The sequence below is a fragment of the Pyxicephalus adspersus genome, chromosome 3 (genome assembly GCF_032062135.1).
Source record: "Pyxicephalus adspersus chromosome 3, UCB_Pads_2.0, whole genome shotgun sequence".
NCBI lineage: Eukaryota > Metazoa > Chordata > Amphibia > Anura > Pyxicephalidae > Pyxicephalus > Pyxicephalus adspersus.
The window spans coordinates 98,877,845-98,896,137 of record NC_092860.1 but is presented as its reverse complement, the minus strand read 5'-3'; the positions used below and the strand labels follow the sequence as shown (position 1 = coordinate 98,896,137).

Here is an 18,293-nt window from a genome sequence, read left to right as displayed (position 1 = left end):
TATTTCCCTTGTGGAAACCATTGCTGAAATAAGTTTCATTGGACCGGACACATTTTTTCCCCAATATACCCTTTACCCTATTTTCTCTCTTTTATTGTCCCCCACCTCTTGTTTTTCATTGCTGTGAACAATACAATTGTCCTTATTGTGATTGAGAATACCAGCTGCTATTTCTACATTTACCTCATTTTAAGCCTTGCATATCTGTTTTGTATTGGCTGCCTTCAGTTGTACAACAACCAGGTATTACAGAGATTAATGTTGTTACCTACGGTTATGGAGTTTTTACATTACTGACTGTACTGTTTATTATATAATATGTAAAAAAGACATGTTTCTATATTTCTGTGTTTATTATGTGTTTAGTTCATGCGTTTTCTTTAAAACTTTAATAAAAACTGTTGAAACCAAACTGTATTTGACTTGTTTCAAGCAGGTTTGCATTCCCATTGACCTGCAAAACTGTAAAAGCTGACGTAAATAAGTGCTATGTTACGTTGTGAGACCCCATTCTAAAATACCCCTTGGTCCAGGGCGGATGATTGAAATGTGTTGATAGCATATAAACTAGTTTAAATTGGAGAAAATATTTATGTTAACAAATTTTTGATGTAGCAATCAAATAAATGGAAATATCCCCACACAGTATCCAAAATAAAAAAAAGATTATGTAAGTTCAATAAATAGCTTATATATACCTATAAGCCTAGAGCATGAAAAAACAACCCAAGAGTATGCTGCCATTTTAAATTGGTGAGGATTTACTGGGGCCACCTAGTCCTATCCACACGGCAACCTAGAACCTTAGAACCTGGTGGGTGGCCAGTGGACCATCATCAAATAACTGATTGTTACCAAAGAATTATGGAGTTTGAGTTCTGCAACCCGTCCCGCTGTGCTTTGATAGAGTAAGGATTGGAGTAAGAAAAATGAAATCAGTGCATTGTGCTCCCTTTAGTTACAGTAGAGCAGCGGTCGCCAACTGGTGGTCCGCAAGAAAAATTTGGTGGTCCGCGGCTCTGGTCGGTGCATCCCCGAGCGCGGGGTCAGGAAAAGGACCCCGTTAGGGGGATGCACTGGCCAGAGCCATGGACCACGTCCCACATGCAGTTCTCGGCTCAGGGAGGTGGGCGGGCTGTGTCCCTGGATACAACCCGCCCACTCTCCCATCGCAGGCTCAGATCTGCAATGGGAGAGTGGGCGGGGTTATGCCATGATGACATCACTCTGGGGGAGGTTTGTACCCTTTTACCCTGGTTCCCGGGTCAGGAGCCAGTGATTTTAGTGGTCCGCCGGACCAAAAAGGTTGGCGACCACTGCAGTCGAGCACTGGCATGCTCAAGGATACTGGAAGAAATTTTCTGCTGCAGTAATCTAAACACATGGGAAGTTGCCAGTGACCTTCTTATAGATATTATTGATATACTGGTACCAGATATTTTGTATGTCAACTAATTTTCAGTCCCCTCCCCTGTCAAGCACAGAGCAACCTCTTGTCCAAGGCCTTATGTTTGTCAATTAGCCTGGTACTAGCTAGTGATGTGAGAAAAAGAAAATGTAGATGTGACCCATTATATTCATATTCACATGTCTTATCTGTAACATATTACTCACAAATGATATGTCAGTAGTCAACGTAGCCATAAATAAATGTGACATACCCATGGGGAAAGAGGAGTCTGTTTCCTGTTTGCAGTCAAATACACAAATCTTTCTGTGTGCCTAACCCATTGAAAAGAAAGAGGATCAGAAGGTCACAGGCACTCCATCTCTCTCTACTTTGGTCTGGGGAACTATCCTAAGGCCTCATATATTACCATTCAATTTTACTCAGTGATACCTAGTTCCCTTTTGATACTCAGTTAAAATACAATTACAAATGCCATGAAAATGTTTTGGTCTGTATTTTTTTGTTTTTAACTGAAAGTGGGTACTTAATACATGTAAGTTCATGAAGAACACATTGGGCCTGATTTATTAAAACTCTCGGAAGCTGGAGAAGATAGAACCTGGGTGATTTAGCAAACCTGGAGAGGATCTGCTCCAGGATTGAAACCAGTTGCTAACAAATAGAAAATGATTTTTGAGAAATCAGTTCCAGGTTTGCTGGATTTCCCAGGTTCACTGAGTATCTTCTACAGCCTTGTAGAGCTTTAACAAATCAGGCCGATTGGGTGAAGCAGAAAGCAAAGAGTGAGCTTGTCAATGTACATGGGCAACTTCATTGTTTAAAAGGAACAGACTAGAGACAGGGGGCCTTATTTATTAAAGCTCTAAAAAGGCTGGGGAGGATACACGTTCATCAGGGGTTACCAGTATGACCATGTTGTCTGGCAAGGTTGTGTAAATGTCAGAGCTAGTTTGATCCCAAATATGTATTGTAACTTTGTAAGTTGAACTCCAGGCAGAAAAGATATACATTATTGCAAATATGTATCCATTAATAAATAATTAAAAGTATTTTTATAAATGCAACTAGTTTTAAGTGTACGCCAAGGCATTATTAGAATGTAACTGCAAACCTACTTTGCTCCCCCTAGTGCAGGGGTCCCCAATGCCCAGCGGGTTCTGGGCGGGTTATGATGGCACTCTTTCTTCCCCTTTGAGTGACACACGGCTCCCAGCGCTTGCACGGTCTGGAGTCCGCTGATTTAGTGGTCCACAAGCTCCAAAAGGTTGGGGACCACTGTCCTAGAGCATGTCCAGCATCCATTTTTTTGCACTGCTTTGTAGTGAATTTTCATTATTCCCTGGGGCATAATCATCAGGTTTGTAATATTCTATTCTTGTCCTAGAACTACATCTCCCAAGATCCAATTTTCTACACACAGAGTGTTGGCAGGCAAGGCAGAAACATTGCTTTGCAGGTAAATAAATAAGTGTATGGAGAGAAAAAAAGGGGTTGAGGATATAAAGAATTCTGTAATCTAGAAGGCTAGGCTAACAACACTGGGTAGGATTTCGGTGTAGAATATGCAATGTGTTTTTAGTGAAAAACGGGAGGTCATCAGCACGCTGGATTGGCAGAACAACAGCTTTTTTTTTTTTGTGACTGCTCATGTTTTTAAATGGATACAGCAAATGTGCATGTGGATGGTGAGATATGTGCACATTGTTTTTTGTGACCCACACTTCAGGGAGACATTGTCACTTGCCCATATGTTTTAGCCTACATTCACCAATCCGCCAAAATCATTTCATGAACATGATCATTTCAGAAGTTGACACTGTAAAAGGCCTTCCAGACCTTACCACATCTTTAGTTTCATAATTTCCATGCAGAAAGCATAATGAGCACTTTTCTGTATTTGTATCTTCCCCTTTAGATTTCCTTTGGAGTTTTGTTTTATAAGAACAGAAACTTCATGACAGCCCAAAGTTCTTCTTTTATTTTGTCATTGATCTAATAAATTAAAAAAAAAAATAGTACTAAAGTCCTGCAGATTATCACTTTACAATATAATGAAAGCATTGTTTCTACCTACAGTGACATTATATTCAGATTTTGGTAAGTGGTCAGGCTGAGAACTTTTCATCACCCTGTACCTGTAAAGAAAAAAGTATATGATTCTTCGATTTTAGTGAAAGATCCAATTTACGCTTTTTTGACACCAGCAGTTTACCTACCTAGTGTAGGTGAATCCTTGGTGGTCAATGAGATTCCACTCCTGGATGTTGCCTGATGTGAAAGGCCTCCTGCTGGTCTCTTAAGACATTCAATATGGTACTGTTGTGCCTCCGGTAGGGGTTGGCCAGTTCTCTGGGGCTTTGTTCTTGCTGCATTCCAGCATTCAGTGGCACATTAATTCACACTGGTGGCCTCGCAAAACATCTCTGGGGGCAACACTGGAGGTGGGATTTTTTCTTTGAATTCAGTAGTGAGATTCTGATTACTGAAGTAGCAACAGAACTGTAACCCCTGCTAGACAGCACTACCCTACGTGACTGCTGTTGGACATGACGTAATAAAGCAGTGTTGGGAAAAATTGTATGCAAAAATTGCTTCCTTGAGACCATTATTAGTTAAAAAGGTAGATAATCAAGTAGTCAACATATTCAAGTAGTTGACATATTGTGAAACAAGCTGATTTCCAACATACATAAAGTTTTGCCAAGTCAGCCTCCACAGAGCAGTATTCATCCATTCCCAAAGATCCAGTTTCTTATTTAGGGCCTGCTTCAAAGTAGAGGTCTCAGTTAGGTAACGTTTTCCTGAGCAGAAACCATTCTGTCCCAGTTCCTAGATCAAAGCCCCTAGGCAAGTGGAAGGGGTCCCCAGAAAAAGATGAAGTTCTCTAAAGGCTTGTTGTAGGAAGTTAATTCCTTTCCCTTTATAGAAGAAATCAAAGACCTTGTCATTAAAGAGTAAATCACAATGAAAGAAATTCTTGAGGCATTCTTTTTTCAACACTATGTCCTTTTAGAAAGGATGATGATCTAGGCAGTGCTTCCTTAGTAAGGGTGGCTCTGGTGGGACTTGCCCGACAACTTAACTGCCAGTAGGGTTTGTACATTGGCCATTGGAGTGAGATTAGTGCCATTGGAGTACTGGGTACTATTGAAGGTATTGTCTGCTATGAAGGGTATAAAAAAATGTCTGATTTTCCAGCAGAAGCATCTATTGACATCATTTTGTTGTCAGCAACTAGCAAAAGAGCGCTTTAGAGGCCCACATTTCCAAGTATAGGTGGTGGAAAAATTTCTTTTGAGGGACTGACACTATTTGGAAACAAGCAAGACATGGTAATAGCCAAAACAATTGGAGGGATAACTGAATTTATTCCCAGGCATCTCTCAGAAGAGAAAAGGTGATAATTTAAGTGTCCAGTCCAGGACAGGGGGATATAAGCTCAAGTCTTTAGACAGGGCAGAGAAATATAGAGGTATTAGTGAAAGAGTCCTATGCCAAGTTATTCAATTGCATATTTAACAGCTCAACAATCAACAGCTTCAACATTTCAAGTAAAAATATCAACTTCAGTTTTTTGAAAAGGTCTTACCGTATTTTTTGCCGTATAAGACGCACTTTTTCTTCCCCAAAACTGGGGGGGGAAAGTTAGTGCGTCCTATACGACAAATGTGTTATAGAATAATTTAAATAATATACTCACCCGATACCCGATCCTGCGTGTGTCTCTGGCTGCATGCAGCGTGTGTCTCTGGCTGCATGCAGCGTGTGTCTCTTCTCTCCTCTGCCAGCAGCGTGTCTTCTCCTGTCTGTAAAGCAGAACGAAAGAAGCCGGCACAGCGCCACCTGCTGTTCCCTGTCCTAACTGCCGTACAGTGGAAAAAAAGCACAGAGTGATCAGAAAGGGAATTTGAAAGGCACAGAGTGATCAGAAGGGAATTTGAATGGCACATGAGTGATCAGAAGGGGAATAATTTTTCAGAATCTTTTTTTTCTAGATTTTCCTCCTTTAAAATTGGGTGCGTCCTATATTCCGGAGCGTCTTATACGACAAAAAATACGGTAAGTTCCCGAGGCGTGAATCTGGTGAACACATCTAAGTAAAGGAGACATGGATAGATTTAGCTCCAGGTATATTTTAGGGTGTTAGAGGAGTGAGGGAACAGACAAGGCACTCTTGCAGCTTGCTGCCGACGCCTCGCTTGTTGTCTACCTTCACCTGAAACTGATCCAAACCCTCATATGGTATGGTAATCCAGTAAATCTGTAACCAGCACTCTGGCTGACAGTGATACTGTGCACTGCAAACCTATTCCCTCACTCCTCTAACACCCTAAAATATACCTGGAGGTAAATCTGTACATGTCTCCTTTACTTAGATGTGTTCACCCGATTCAAATACGATCTCAATGACTTAATGATACCATATTTCAGTTAAGAATAATTTCAAGTCCAGCTATTTTAAATCCTTTATTAAATTTCATCTACATTGTTTGCTTTGTGTTGCTGATAACATTTTATTACTATACATAATCTCCTCTTTTTCCCTCATTGGGATCTTTTGGCGTGGAAGTCTCTCAGATGTTTTTATCAACTCTGTATCACTTTGACTATATAAATCTTTAATATTCAAGTTAAACTTCAATCTCAACCCTCCCCTGAAGAAGCCTAAGAGCGAAACGTGTCGGAAACTTGAGACCTTTTCAAAAAACTGAAGTTGATATTTTTACTTGAAATGTGGAAATAGGTGTATGTAATCACAGACTGGTTGTTTATATATCATTAGCTAGTTGATCTATGTATGGGATAGGAATATACTGTATAACATTAAAAATAATATTTACTTTAAAAAAAAATTCTGCCTATAAAAGCCTGTCTATCCCTTCACTTGTTCACATAATTATCTCTTCCAGGCTAGGCAACCTAAAATACTATCCTTGATGAATAAATAGTGGAATCCTACTAACTACCCATCCCCCTATTTAGGCCCTATGAGCCAATTAAAAAATGTCATTAATGGCCATGCCTGATTTCTATGATACTATAATACTTGTGAAGAACATATAATAAATAATAATAAATAATGTGTAAGGTTTAGACACAAGCTCATCTCGTGTATACTCCTAGATTGTAAGCTCTTTGGGGCAAGGTCCTCTCCTCCTGTGTCACAGTCTGTATCTGTCTGTCAAGCAACCACTATTTAATGTACAGCGCTGTGTAATATGTTGGTGCTATATACATTCTGTTTATTATTATTATTATTATTAATAATAATAATATACACGCCTATAAGAGGGGCAGAAATCTCTGCGCCCATACTCCAGCTCTCTGAACCGAGCAATCAGGTTCCACCTCAGGAAAAGGAAACAAAGAAGCTAATTGGCTGGTTTGCAGTCGCCTCCATTGGCCTTCAATTGTTATGAAAATGAATAGCCCGCATCAATAACCTGATTCTCCTCAGTACCCCAGCGCATAGTTGATCACGTGTCGCCTTCTTTTTGTAATCTGTGATGATAATAATAAAGCTCATTCAAACAGCTTCCTTCCCGCCCCCTTCTCCTTCCTCTGACATCCAGCTGCTGCTCTCGCGCCTGTATGACATCACTAGAGAGCGCCCATTGTCGCCTGTCTCTAACAACCACCGTGGCGAGTAGCGTCAGCCGTCCTCGCTGTTGTATCTGGGCGGCGTGTCCGTGGGCTGAGCTACCTCGCCTGCGTCTCGTCGTGCTCGTCCTCCTCCCGGCGGGTGTCGTCCAGTGGTGACCCGGGAGGAACCCTAGACGGGTGATGTCGGAAGGTTGGGAGCAGCAGCAGTCGGCCGATGCCCCGTCGGGCCAAGAGGAAGGACAGGCCTCCGGGTTGGGCTGCGTGTGGACGCTGCTGCTGAACGCAGGTCTTCTGGCGGTGTTGGTGTACGGGGCCTGGCGGGTGTACTGGCGCTGGAGAGGGGCCGGGACCCGGTCGCGTGCTGCCTTGCCTCGCATGAAGCGGAGAGACTTCTCCCTGCAGCAGCTGCGAGACTATGACGGCGCCAAGAGCCCCCGCATCCTGCTGGCTGTCAATGGCAAAGTGTTCGACGTGACGGAGGGCAGCAAGTTCTATGGCCCTGGTGAGGGGGGTGATATGGGGGAGGGGGGATACCATGAGGGGGTACTGTAGGAACCTTAGATTGGGGGGGAGCTGGGGATTTGTATTGTGAGGGGGAAGATATGGAGGATACTGGGGGGTCCTGAAAGAGCTGTATAGGTAGTCCCCGGGTTACATACAGGGTAGTGGGACTGTAGGTTTGTTCTTAAGTTGAATTTGTATGTAAGTCAGAACAGGTAGATTATTTTAATAAATGCAATTAGGAAAGATGTTTGTCTCCACATATTATTAGGCAGTGTGGTGTCAGTTACTGTAAAAAAAAAAAAATCCCTGTGAGCTAATCACAAACAAAGCAAAAAAAAAAAAAAACTTTATGGAGCCTAGACATTCAATACCTTCTGGAGCAAGCTTTGCTTTGATATGCACAAAGATAACATCTCAGAACAGCTCAGTCTCAGCTGAGTTTAGCTAAGGATTTCTTCTGCAATTCATGCAACCCCCCCCCATCAAGCCTCCATCCTGCACACCAATGAGCTGGGCAGCCATGTTCCTATCCAGGGACTGCCCTTAACTCAGGGACTACCTGTACTGTAAAGGGAGCTGGCAGGGTGATGGGAGCCTCCATACAGCGTGATGTTCATAGTATTGCAAGTGTATGAAAGTTGCATTCTTTCCAGTTTAAGAAAGGACACTTAATATTTGGAATACATGAAAATGTTGCCTTTCTATATAAATTTTTGGGGCAGTAGTGTGTGAGAGTTGCACTGTGGAGAATTCTGGAGGTGTGAGTTAGGGTTGTGCTGGGGTAGTTGTGGATTGGGGTATGATCAGAGTGTCCATAATCTATATACAGCCTGATTTTTACAGTATTACAGCCAGTTTTCTCTTCACTATCATCAAGTACAAAAAGCTAAATATCCACCAGTTTAGGAACAAGTTTAACCTAATTAAATTTAATGAAACTTTTAAATATTTGAGATAAATCATGTCAGATTTGATTTTGGAGCTTTTTAGGGGTATTTCCCCCCAACAATGATCTTTAATAAAATGTTTGCACATCCTTAGATTCTGTCATTTAAATCAACATACAATTGGACTTTTCTGTTCACCATTTATGTTTCAGTTGTTAGAAGGTTTTTGTAGAAAAAGGAGAAAATACAAACAATATCGGGACACCTAATTTAAATCTATCTTTTTTTTTTTAATGTGAAGGTTAACATCTATTTGCTTGTGTCAAAGATGGCTTTTCCACACATTAGATTTATTGAGCGGGGTCCTGTCGCCAAAGAGTTTTTCCAGGCTGTATACATGAGGTTTTCAAATACAGCTGACAGATTCATACAGTCATTGTTCTACCATCTATAGAATCATTTTTTGGCTGGAGATCCAAAACACTATCACTGTTGTCATAATGTACAATGCTGGGCCAGCAGTCCCCACCACTTCTATGTTGTACATCAGGGCTGTCAAACTCTAGCCTGCCGGCCAAATATGGGCAGCAACCTCCTTTTTTGTCTATTTGTCTTTTTATTTATCCTAAATATGAATTGCAGCTGGCCCGCCACTGCATTGAAATAACGCCGTTACTACAATTCCCGGCATCACTCGCGTCTATAGACCAGCGGCCTCTCTGCCTATGCCTGGCCCCACATTGGACTGTTTTATAGATGCAGGGAATTGTAGAAGCGGTGCTTTATCAGTTTCAAGTTTTGCACGCGACTGTCTAGATTTTTAATTTTGGCCCACTGTGTATTTGCGTTTGACACCCCTGTTGTACATGATGGTGTGGAAGCGTCTGCCCACATTCTGGTGGAGGAAGGGATTTTGTATTTATCATTAGGATAAAACGAGTATGATATTCCACATCAGCTGGAATATGAGATATGCTTTCTGCTCTAAAGAAACCCAGCAATCTCTTGCTAACCTGACAACTAAACGCATGTTGGAAATCTGTATTACATGTATTTACAGAAGCTTGTTACCAGCAACATTTGACGGTCTCGGATATATCAGCGGCAATGATCTGGCTGAAAACTGACTTTTCCAGTAGAGTTAATTTCTCAGACTTCTCACTCTTGACAACTACAGTGCTCAACCCAGAATTTTTTTTAAGCCGGGTGGGAAGAAATTTTAGGTGGGTGGCAGCCCCTGTATTGTGAACAAACTCTTTTATAACCATCGAAAAACAGCCGGGTGGGTGCTGAAAAGTGCCGGGTGGTGCGCCCAGCTAAAAGTGTCTGGGGAGAACCCTGAACTATCAGTCAGGCTTTAAACATTCACATATGTTCTAATTCTTTATACTGAATCCCATCATGCTATGAAAAGTGTTTGGTGCCCTCCAAGAAACCCGTCCTGCATAGTAAAGGTTAAATTCCCATTTATTTCATGGGTTGAGGACACATTATTTATCACTTCACCAATAGCTGCCATTCTTCTTTTATATTTCTTTCATTACAGTAAGGCTCTGATGTGAAGCACACACATTGATATCAGGACTGGTAATGTGCAATTGTTTGCTTTGGGTCAGTGATTAACTGTGCAGTGAAATAAGGGTGAAAAGCACAGCCTGAAGCTGGCAAGTTCTAAATTAAATCTGCACTGGCAGACTTATAAGTGGTCAGATGTGCAAAATGTCTGCCCTCCGATATCTTTTCTGGCCAGTGCTTATATAAAATTGTATTTTACCCATAGCAGGCTGAGTCTGAAGATACCCCTTCCCCCAGCAAATGTCTGGTTTATAGGTAAAGGTGGGGGGGGAGATATTGCAAACCTCCTCAGCAAATGCTTATTAGTGTAAAATCACTAGCTATCAAGCAGAATTCTTACAAATGGGGCCACGATTGCAGTTTGGCCCATAGATATTAGTCTGTTGTTTGCGTTTGAATACAGCTGGGCTGGAGGGCTCATGTTTTCATTTTATTTTTATTATTTTTGTGGTAAATTTCAAATCAAAGAACAGAGACCACCCATACAATTGTGTCTAGTTTCTTTCCTAGGGTAAAATATGAATACAGTTACCTACATCAGGGCTGTCCAACTCCAGTCCTTGAGGGCTACAAAAACATGTATATATATATATATACATTATATTTATTTCTATTTGTAAACTCACTAAATGAATTGTCTGTGAGAAATACTAAAAGTATGTGCGGAACTGGTTCTCATGGAGTAGGACAAGCCAGATTTACATCAACCAAACAATGAATTTGTGTTTCATTCAAATAGTTCTTCAAGCCAAAACATTTTTTCTAGTTCTGGATAGAGCAGGAAATGATAGCAATAAAAACTGGTCATATATTTTTATCTGGAACTCCATTCGAGAGATTTACCCTCCTTTCCTGTCCTGGTATTGTTATATCCAGCCAGATAGTGGGGAATATCTATAACAAACACCGACAGCAAGAATACAACAGGGGTTCTAACTTTTCCCTACTCTTTCTGTGCTGGCACTGTCTAGTAAAACTGTTGGCAGAGCATGAAGCGATGGCATTAAAAATTTTACAGGTTTTATCCCACTCTGTTTAATACTAACATTACAACTTTTGTCTGGATGTACACTATAAATGGCTGCAGTAAACTGAAATTGTTTGTTACACTGTACAGATCAGCATTGCTCAGTTCTGACTTAATAAACAATCATGAATGCTTATTCGATGCTGACCTTGCAAATGTACTTGAAATAAAACATTGACCTATGCCATGAATTGCATGTAGTGCAAAGATACAGCAGCTGAGTTTCTAAATTTGGCAACAAGTTGTATCTTTTATTGTACAGCCTTGTGTACATTCATCCCCTATGGAGACTGGCATATGCTATGAATGTGGAAATATATTCACATTTCCCTCTGTTTTTTCATTTTAAGGACCTGCGAGTACAAATACCTCTTCATGATTTGTCAGTGGGCAAGGTCTAGATTTGCTGCAATGGTTTATCCCAGTTAGAGGCTCCATCCACTAATGTACAGCGCTGGCTTATATGTTGGTGCTTTATAAATACAGTTTAGTAATGGTGGTTCTTTTTTTTTTTTATGTCCTGTACAAACTTGTCCCCAGAACAGTACGGTATAATATTTTGTATAAATAATTTTTATTGAATGGGACAAATCAAAAGACATACGTACAGTGCAGTTTGAGTAAGAGACATAGTAAATTATCATTACAAGTCTGATATAAAATAGAAACAAGAATGTACATTAATCCTGGCAACAGTCAAACAGTAAACTCGGTGTGTCTCAGTGGTCTGAAGTGTCCCAATCGCATTATTAATAAAATACATTAGGAATAGTTGGAAAAAGACAGAGAAAGATTGAAAGATATGGATTTGGGTGGGGAAAGGTGAGGAGGGCGGGGAGGCGGGATGGTCTTACATATTCTGCCATCTTCTCCCTTGGGTAATGTGCTTCCTGCACACATATGCCTAACAGATAAGTTCCTTGTTTGTAGGTATAATATTTTAAACAGTAACTCGGACAGAAGTAAAATAAAATCTTGTATTTACCTAACTTTAGGACTTTCTAAGGACCAGATAATGTATTATGACCGATATGAAAAAACACTTTTTTCCTTTTTTTTTTATGACTGTATGAATAATTAGGTGGAGACAATCCACAAGTTATTGGGACAAATCTACTTCAGGCTTGTTAAGTTGTGAGCCCCTAAACTATGTCAATTTTCCCGTGAAGAAAATCAGTTTTATTTTATTTTCAGCTTTCTCTGAAGTCTGTGCCTTTAATAGGAGGGCGGCATCTTTCTTTTCCTTGTTGGCAAAACACAGCGAATCATGTGTACACAGAAATGTGAGGCAACTAATTCAAGCTACACATCTGGTGATGAGGAATACATGAAGCAGCTGAGGAGTAGCATTGCAGCATCGTTCAACATGTGGATTGCAGGAAAGATTATATATATATATATATATATATATATATATATATATATATATATATATATATATATATATATAACGATGCTGCAATGCTACTCCTCAGCTGCTTCATGTATTCCTCATCACCAGATGTGTAGAATAACTTCTCCCTGCCACATTTACAATGTTTTAACCCAGTAGTGACAGAGGGACTCTCAATAATAAATCTAGAACATAACACTAGCAGATGGGGACAGTTTCAGATCGGTGAACACATATAAACATATGTTTATGTTCTGTACAATTTCCTGGGCTCTGTAGGTCATGAGCAGATTAATGTCTCACTTAAGTTACTAATTACAGCCCAAGGTTCTAAGCTAGCAGCAGTCTGTGCTGTGACATAAGTTTTAATTCCCATGGGAGATGGCCTTCTGACCTGCTTACCACTGGTAAAGAGATGTTTTAAAAAGATTTTGTAACTGTAAATAAGACAAGATAACTACAAAGCTTGAATTAGTTGCCTCACATTTCTGTGCACACATGATTCGCTGTGTTTTACTAACAAGGAAAAGACTGAACGCTGCAGCAATGCTAGTGTGTGTGTGTGTGTGTGTGTGTGTGTATATGTATATATATTTATATATAATGTATGTGTGTGGTAATTCTGTAGTGATATGGTCAATTTATTAAGCAATTTATGTGGTGTGGGAAGTACATGGGTATAGTTTTACCAAATCAATGTAGGTACTGTCAGTGTATAAATACATCTTGTCTATATCACTCAGACAAGTATTTGTCCAAAGAGAGACTTCTACAAATTCCTCAAACAAAAAGCATCATATGGTATTATTCCCATACAAAATATATGTATGTATATATATATTAGGGCTATATTACATTACTACCACCGTTCAATAAATATTACCAAATCATTAGACTTCATCTACACATAATGGGTTTGTTGAAGCAATGCTTTTGCACACAACGCACTACTGTACTTTTATTGGTTGATAGGAAATTGGGGCATAATTCCAAATTGAATTGCTCCGTGGGCACAAAGAAAGTTTCCTAATGAAGCAGAGTATAGTAAGCAGTAAGTTTTCACATACTGTAACATAATGATAATCTTTTCACCTATGGACCACAGAGGTTTTCTGAGGAAACTCGCAACTACAGATGGTCTCCTAAACTTTTGTTATGATGACAGCTATGAACTATGTGGAGAGAGTGACAGTGAATCTTTCCAACTTAGACTCAAATACTACAGTCAGGTTTTTTATTGACATATATCTTATAACTTTAAAAATGAGTTAATTCAAATGTAACTTTGTGGAATAGTTATTACCCATACAGCCTGGTGCAGACATTCCTGTTCATGCATGTAGCACTAATTTTAATGGCAGACTTATATCCTAAAAGTGATAAATGTTTCCTTAACAATAGTTAAATAGATTAGACCTCTCTTCTCTATTGTTGGATTTTCTTTTCTCTTTGTTTAAATTTTAGTCTGTTTACCTCATGGGCCTGGTTCTTTTCTCTTTCAGATGGACCATATGGGATATTTGCAGGCAGAGATGCTTCCAGAGGTCTTGCAACATTTTGTCTCGATAAGGAAGCTCTTAGAGATGAATATGATGATCTGTCCGACCTCAATGCTGTGCAAATGGAGAGTGTTCGAGAATGGGAGATGCAGTTTAAAGGTATTTATTTGTATGATCTGGAATTTATGGCAATTGGCAGTCAATGATAATTTTAGTTTTACAATTCACATTTTGTTTTTTGTTTTTTAAATGTCAGGCGTTAGTTTTGCCTGGAGTTTGGTGCATTGGCAGCCCATTTTAAATGGTTTGTCTGCCCCAATTCAATGAGTCCTTAGCGCTCTGATAATCCTAAATCATGGGTGAGGCTGGTGTTAAATTAGGTGCAACACTTAACACTTTGCTACCTCAAAAAAAAAAAAAAAAAGCTTATAAAAACATCAGAATGTTGGCGTTCTCCTTTAATACATGAGAATCTGCCTGCAAAAAATTGTGTGTAAAGGTAAAACAAGTGTGTGGAGTGTGGCTACATCAAGTAATTGATTGCTGTAATATAGTCAGGGACTGGTGGAAATATCTCTATCTCTTTGTCACTAAACTCGAAGGTTGCCAGGCAGCACTAGATAAAATAGAAATGCAACTTTAGATCTTGTAACCAAATGCTAAAACCTCGTTATGAAATAGTTATTCCAGCCATTTAAGCACCTATTACCATGCAATATTGTACGTTAGAACAGCTGGGTATAGCAAGGAAGTGGAGCATTGTTCCTGTTAGAATGAAACCCTTCACGGTCCAGTGATTTATAGAGCTCTGTGATAATCACAAGATTCATGTCTTGTCCTGCTTCAAACAACTACACATTTTTCTTTGTGGTTTTGCAGAGTCAAATATTAAGTCGTTGTCTACCTAAAACATTTTCTATGACCCTGTGGGCAGATTTTAGTTTACTTCCTGACCAGTTTCCAGTATCACCTGAGGCAGGAAATTCAAATCTGAATTTTTACAGTATTTACAAGGGTGTAGTGGCTGCTTTAATAGAGAAGAGCAGATTGCAGGAAGGTGGGCTGATTATGCTGGTTAAGGTAAATTGATCTAAAAGGAATTTGGGGGAGATGAGGCATTTATGCTTTTTTGTAACAAGATCAGGCTATGTCCCCTTTAAACTACAAGCCAGTGTACTCATGTCAGTTCTCAACCAAACTTTTAGTCCTGGAAATGGCTGATGACTGTTGCAGGTAATGTGTGTGCAGCACCTTGGTGACTGAAGATTGACTGCAGACTGATGGAAGGGTTTAGTTTGCTGTAACAAATGTAACTATCTGTCTTCTGCAGCCCAGTTGAGTTGCAATTTAGGCAGCCTCATAAACAGCATTCAGCAATTAATGTGCTGTAAAAGTTAGTTTGTTTAAACTGGTTTTCTATGTTAGATATCCCACTGGTAACACCCAAATGTTTACACCTCTGCTCTGCTATAAGGTCATTTTTAACTATTATTTTAATTCTATTTAACAGAGAAGTACGATTATGTTGGCCGATTATTGAAACCTGGAGAAGAGCCATCAGAATACACAGATGAAGAAGATGTGAGAGATCATTCAAAACAGGATTGAACTGTGTTAACAACCAAAGTCAGGGGCCTTTCAGAAACTGAAACCTGTTACTTCCCACCAACAACCATGGACATCTTGGTGGAATGTGTTCTCAACACTATTGCCAGATTTTGTATAAAGAAATAAGAATGAGTTAAGAGGCTGTAAAAGATTTTATTACTAGCATTATATTCTAAACTGCCAGCCATTTTTCTCCCTACCACTCAGTTGCTGTATCTGTATAAGGAGTCATGGTCCAGGAATAGTTTTGTGGAAATCTTGTGTATAATATACATGTCTTGTATGTGAAAACTGTCAGCAGTAGCTCCATAATTCTTTAGTAGCCTGCACGTCTAGCCAAGCGGTTTTCTACCAGGGTACTGGCAGCGGCTGGCACTGATTGGATAGCTTGGGGGACAACGTATGCTTTGTGGTCTCTTGGGTCCTGTGTGATAAATGGACAAGCTGAAATCCCTGTTTGTGTTTTTATCCCTTCTTGACTCTGGTCAGTCTGCACTACTTAAAACAATGTTTCCCTTTGAAGTCCTCAAATTTGTGTGTGAATTTTTGCTATCAATTCCTGGCATTGGCACTTTTTTTTTTTTCTAACCAGACTGTAAAGCAGAACTAAACCTCCAACAAAGTGGGTAGGTGCTGCCATGGTGGTGAACATGTGATCAGCTTCGACATTAACAATCTGAGGACTTGAACACTTGTTTGGGAGCGAACATAAACACACTATTACCTGGTCCAAGTTATCACCATGGCATGCCTGGAAACTGGTTGGTGGCTTTAGTTCTGCTTGAAGTACATGTGCTATAGACCACAACCAATCCTCAGGTATTCCTATGTCATATTTTCCACACTAGATATGGCTGTAATAATTACTTCTCTTTGGCAAAAAAAAAGATCTGGGGCGTCATTTCTTTTCATACTTTTTAATGAGTTGCAAGCCTGCTTTGACTTTATAAAGGTCGAGAGTTTTGACTTGCCTGAATTCTAGTTTCAAGCTAGGAAATAGGGTATAGATGTCGTGCCAACATCGGTGCTTGGAAAAAAGGCTAGTAATGGTAACTTTTTATCCATGGACAGGAAGACCTTAATTGAGATTTCCGGTGTACTTTAGTGCTGAGATCTGTTTCTTTACACATTGTGTTAATGTTTTACTACTTTTAATGCATGAAGAGTAGTCTGACCTCTGTCTCTGTAATGAAAGGAAGTTAAATGGAAGTTACTATAGGTGCACCAGGAAGAACAAGACCTCTTTATGACTGGAAGAGGAACACCTATCTGCAGACATCTTACTCCAAGAAACAGAAGAGCCAAGACGGGAAACAATTAAGCACCAATTACTCTGCAGTTAAAGAAAAATTGAAGTGGTCAGATCTTTAAAGGAAAAGGACTTGGGTGTACTTGAGGAAAAGATTTTTTTTCCATCTCCACTGTCAGCCTGGCTTGGTGCCAGTCTAGTTTAGTGATTTAATAAAGGGTTTTCAAATCCACTTGTATTAAAGGCAACATTTCCAGCAAATGGTAGAATAGTGTTAGTCTGGACTCATGAAATCAATATGAACCACTTTGTTGCTGTCGAGGCCTTTAGCTCACCACAGTCTTCTGCAGCAGCACAGTTGTTCCCTATGTGCCTTACTTCTTGTAAAGACTTGAAATGCTTTAAGGGAAATCAAACCCAGTATGTATTAGTTCAAGGTCACAGCTTTGATACTGAAGTTGATCTGTGTTGACTGGAAAACCTTGATGATTTTCTCTGTAAATAGAATGGGGGAAAAAAAAGAATCTTCAGTATTACTGCCACATACATATATATATATGTTCATATACGTTAAAGTAGCATTATAATGGCCAAAAGCACCCCTACTTGTCCATGGCACTGCTTTATTTTGCTCAGAAAAGTTCAGTCTACATTTTATGTGGAGTAGTGTGTGTGTGTGTGTGTCTGGGAGTGTGTACGGATCGGATGTGCGAGATGTGAGATGGGTTGAGGAATCTGTAAATAAGGGTACCATTTTAATAAAGCATGTACAATATACCAAATGTGTGACTCGTTCTATAAGCTTTGAGGATGGGGACTGCTAGCAGTATCATACCCTTATGTATTCTATGAAATGACACTTGTGCACATTAGATGGGCTATCCACAATTTGAATAAACTGCTTTGATATGGTTTTCAGCTATTTTGCTGCCCTGATTTATACACATGCTTTACATTTTAAATGGTCTCTTTTACATGAAATGTATTGGTGTGACCAACAAGCTGTTATTATATAAGTAGCTTTGCATATTGTTTGTAAAATAAAAAATGGGTCAGCTTTCTGGATACTTGTCACATGTGATTTAATGGTACACAGCAGAAGCATTTGCTACCTGCCATACTTACCTCCTGAATGGAGCCCCTCTATCGTTGGCACTTTCACCCTTACCCACTTTCTTTCTGGATTGGAAGTCTTTGTCTATCTCTGGATGGCATACCTTGGTTTACATTCTCAACATGCCTCCCACACATAGGAGTTATATTATCTCAAGCTAAACATTTAGGATGGCCATAGATGCCAGAGGAGACATTTGCAGGTAACTCTATCCTAATGTGCACATAATGTCAAAAACCCTTGAGAACGTATTTACCCCCCACCCCCCCCCCCAGAGGTTAATTCCCACCTTTATTCCCTGGCAAAAGCCTTTACTTTTTTTTTTTTTGCATGGAAATTTATTTTACATTGTAGGCCTATAATTCACTGAAATATGTCCAATATTTATTAAATTTAATGATAAACTTAAAATAAAAAAAAAC

At 39.7% G+C, this 18,293-nt stretch overlaps 1 protein-coding gene across 1 annotated transcript; it reads left to right on the top strand.

Annotated features, from left to right (window-relative positions):
- The first annotated feature begins 6,994 nt into the window (after positions 1 to 6,994).
- Positions 6,995 to 17,822, top strand: PGRMC2 (progesterone receptor membrane component 2). Its single transcript, XM_072405817.1, has 3 exons — positions 6,995 to 7,517; positions 13,904 to 14,059; positions 15,411 to 17,822. Exons 1-3 carry the CDS (start codon positions 7,196 to 7,198, stop codon positions 15,506 to 15,508), a joined length of 576 nt encoding a protein of 191 aa, XP_072261918.1. The 5' UTR covers positions 6,995 to 7,195; the 3' UTR covers positions 15,509 to 17,822.
- The last annotated feature ends 471 nt before the right edge of the window (positions 17,823 to 18,293 follow it).